General features: G+C 46.2%; 1 protein-coding gene across 1 annotated transcript; it reads right to left on the reverse strand.

The window, feature by feature from the left end:
- Window positions 1–113: 113 nt before the first annotated feature.
- PPTG_01156 (hypothetical protein) lies at window positions 114–506 on the reverse strand (the record flags this gene model as incomplete). The annotated part of the gene is made up of 1 exon (XM_008892762.1): window positions 114–506. The coding sequence occupies one exon, from the start codon at window positions 504–506 to the stop codon at window positions 114–116; it is 393 nt and encodes a 130-aa protein (XP_008891010.1).
- Window positions 507–541: the final 35 nt, after the last annotated feature.

Raw genomic sequence — 541 nt, forward strand, 5'->3', positions numbered from 1 at the left:
ACCTTAAAAGCGGATCAATAACATCTTCTGAAAGAAGGGAGCTCCTTATAAAAGCTTCAACGACTGCTTTCTGGGTTGCCAGATTTTTTTTTCACAGCTCTCCAAGCGCAGTCCTAATGCCTTCCAGTCTCTGCGAACTTGATGAATATCGGCCGTAAACCTATCCACACAAGCCATTGCAACACGAGCAGACTGTGTAATGATGGATAACTGTTGTTCTCGTTGCGTGTCTGTTGGTCAAAGTAGAGGGACGATAATAGTTGGTGGATCTTGCATAATTGCTGCTTCCCACGTCGATCGGTCAACGTTTCTTGTTTGGCGGTTTGCTCACATCCTCCACACCACCGTAGTAGCTTGAAAACTTGAATCCCAGCGCTGGAGAAGTCTATCCACAATCTGTTGAAAGCAGACTTCAGCTGTGGTCCCAGCATGATCGGTCTCGGAACGAAGAACGCACGTTGTCTTGAATGCTTCAAGGTCGCTCGCTTTTGTAATTGCAACTCCATATTCGTATACAAGAAGCGTCACAGTCTTTCCTCGA

This window comes from Phytophthora parasitica (assembly GCF_000247585.1).
Source record: "Phytophthora parasitica INRA-310 unplaced genomic scaffold supercont2.1, whole genome shotgun sequence".
NCBI classification, from domain to species: domain Eukaryota; phylum Oomycota; class Peronosporomycetes; order Peronosporales; family Peronosporaceae; genus Phytophthora; species Phytophthora nicotianae.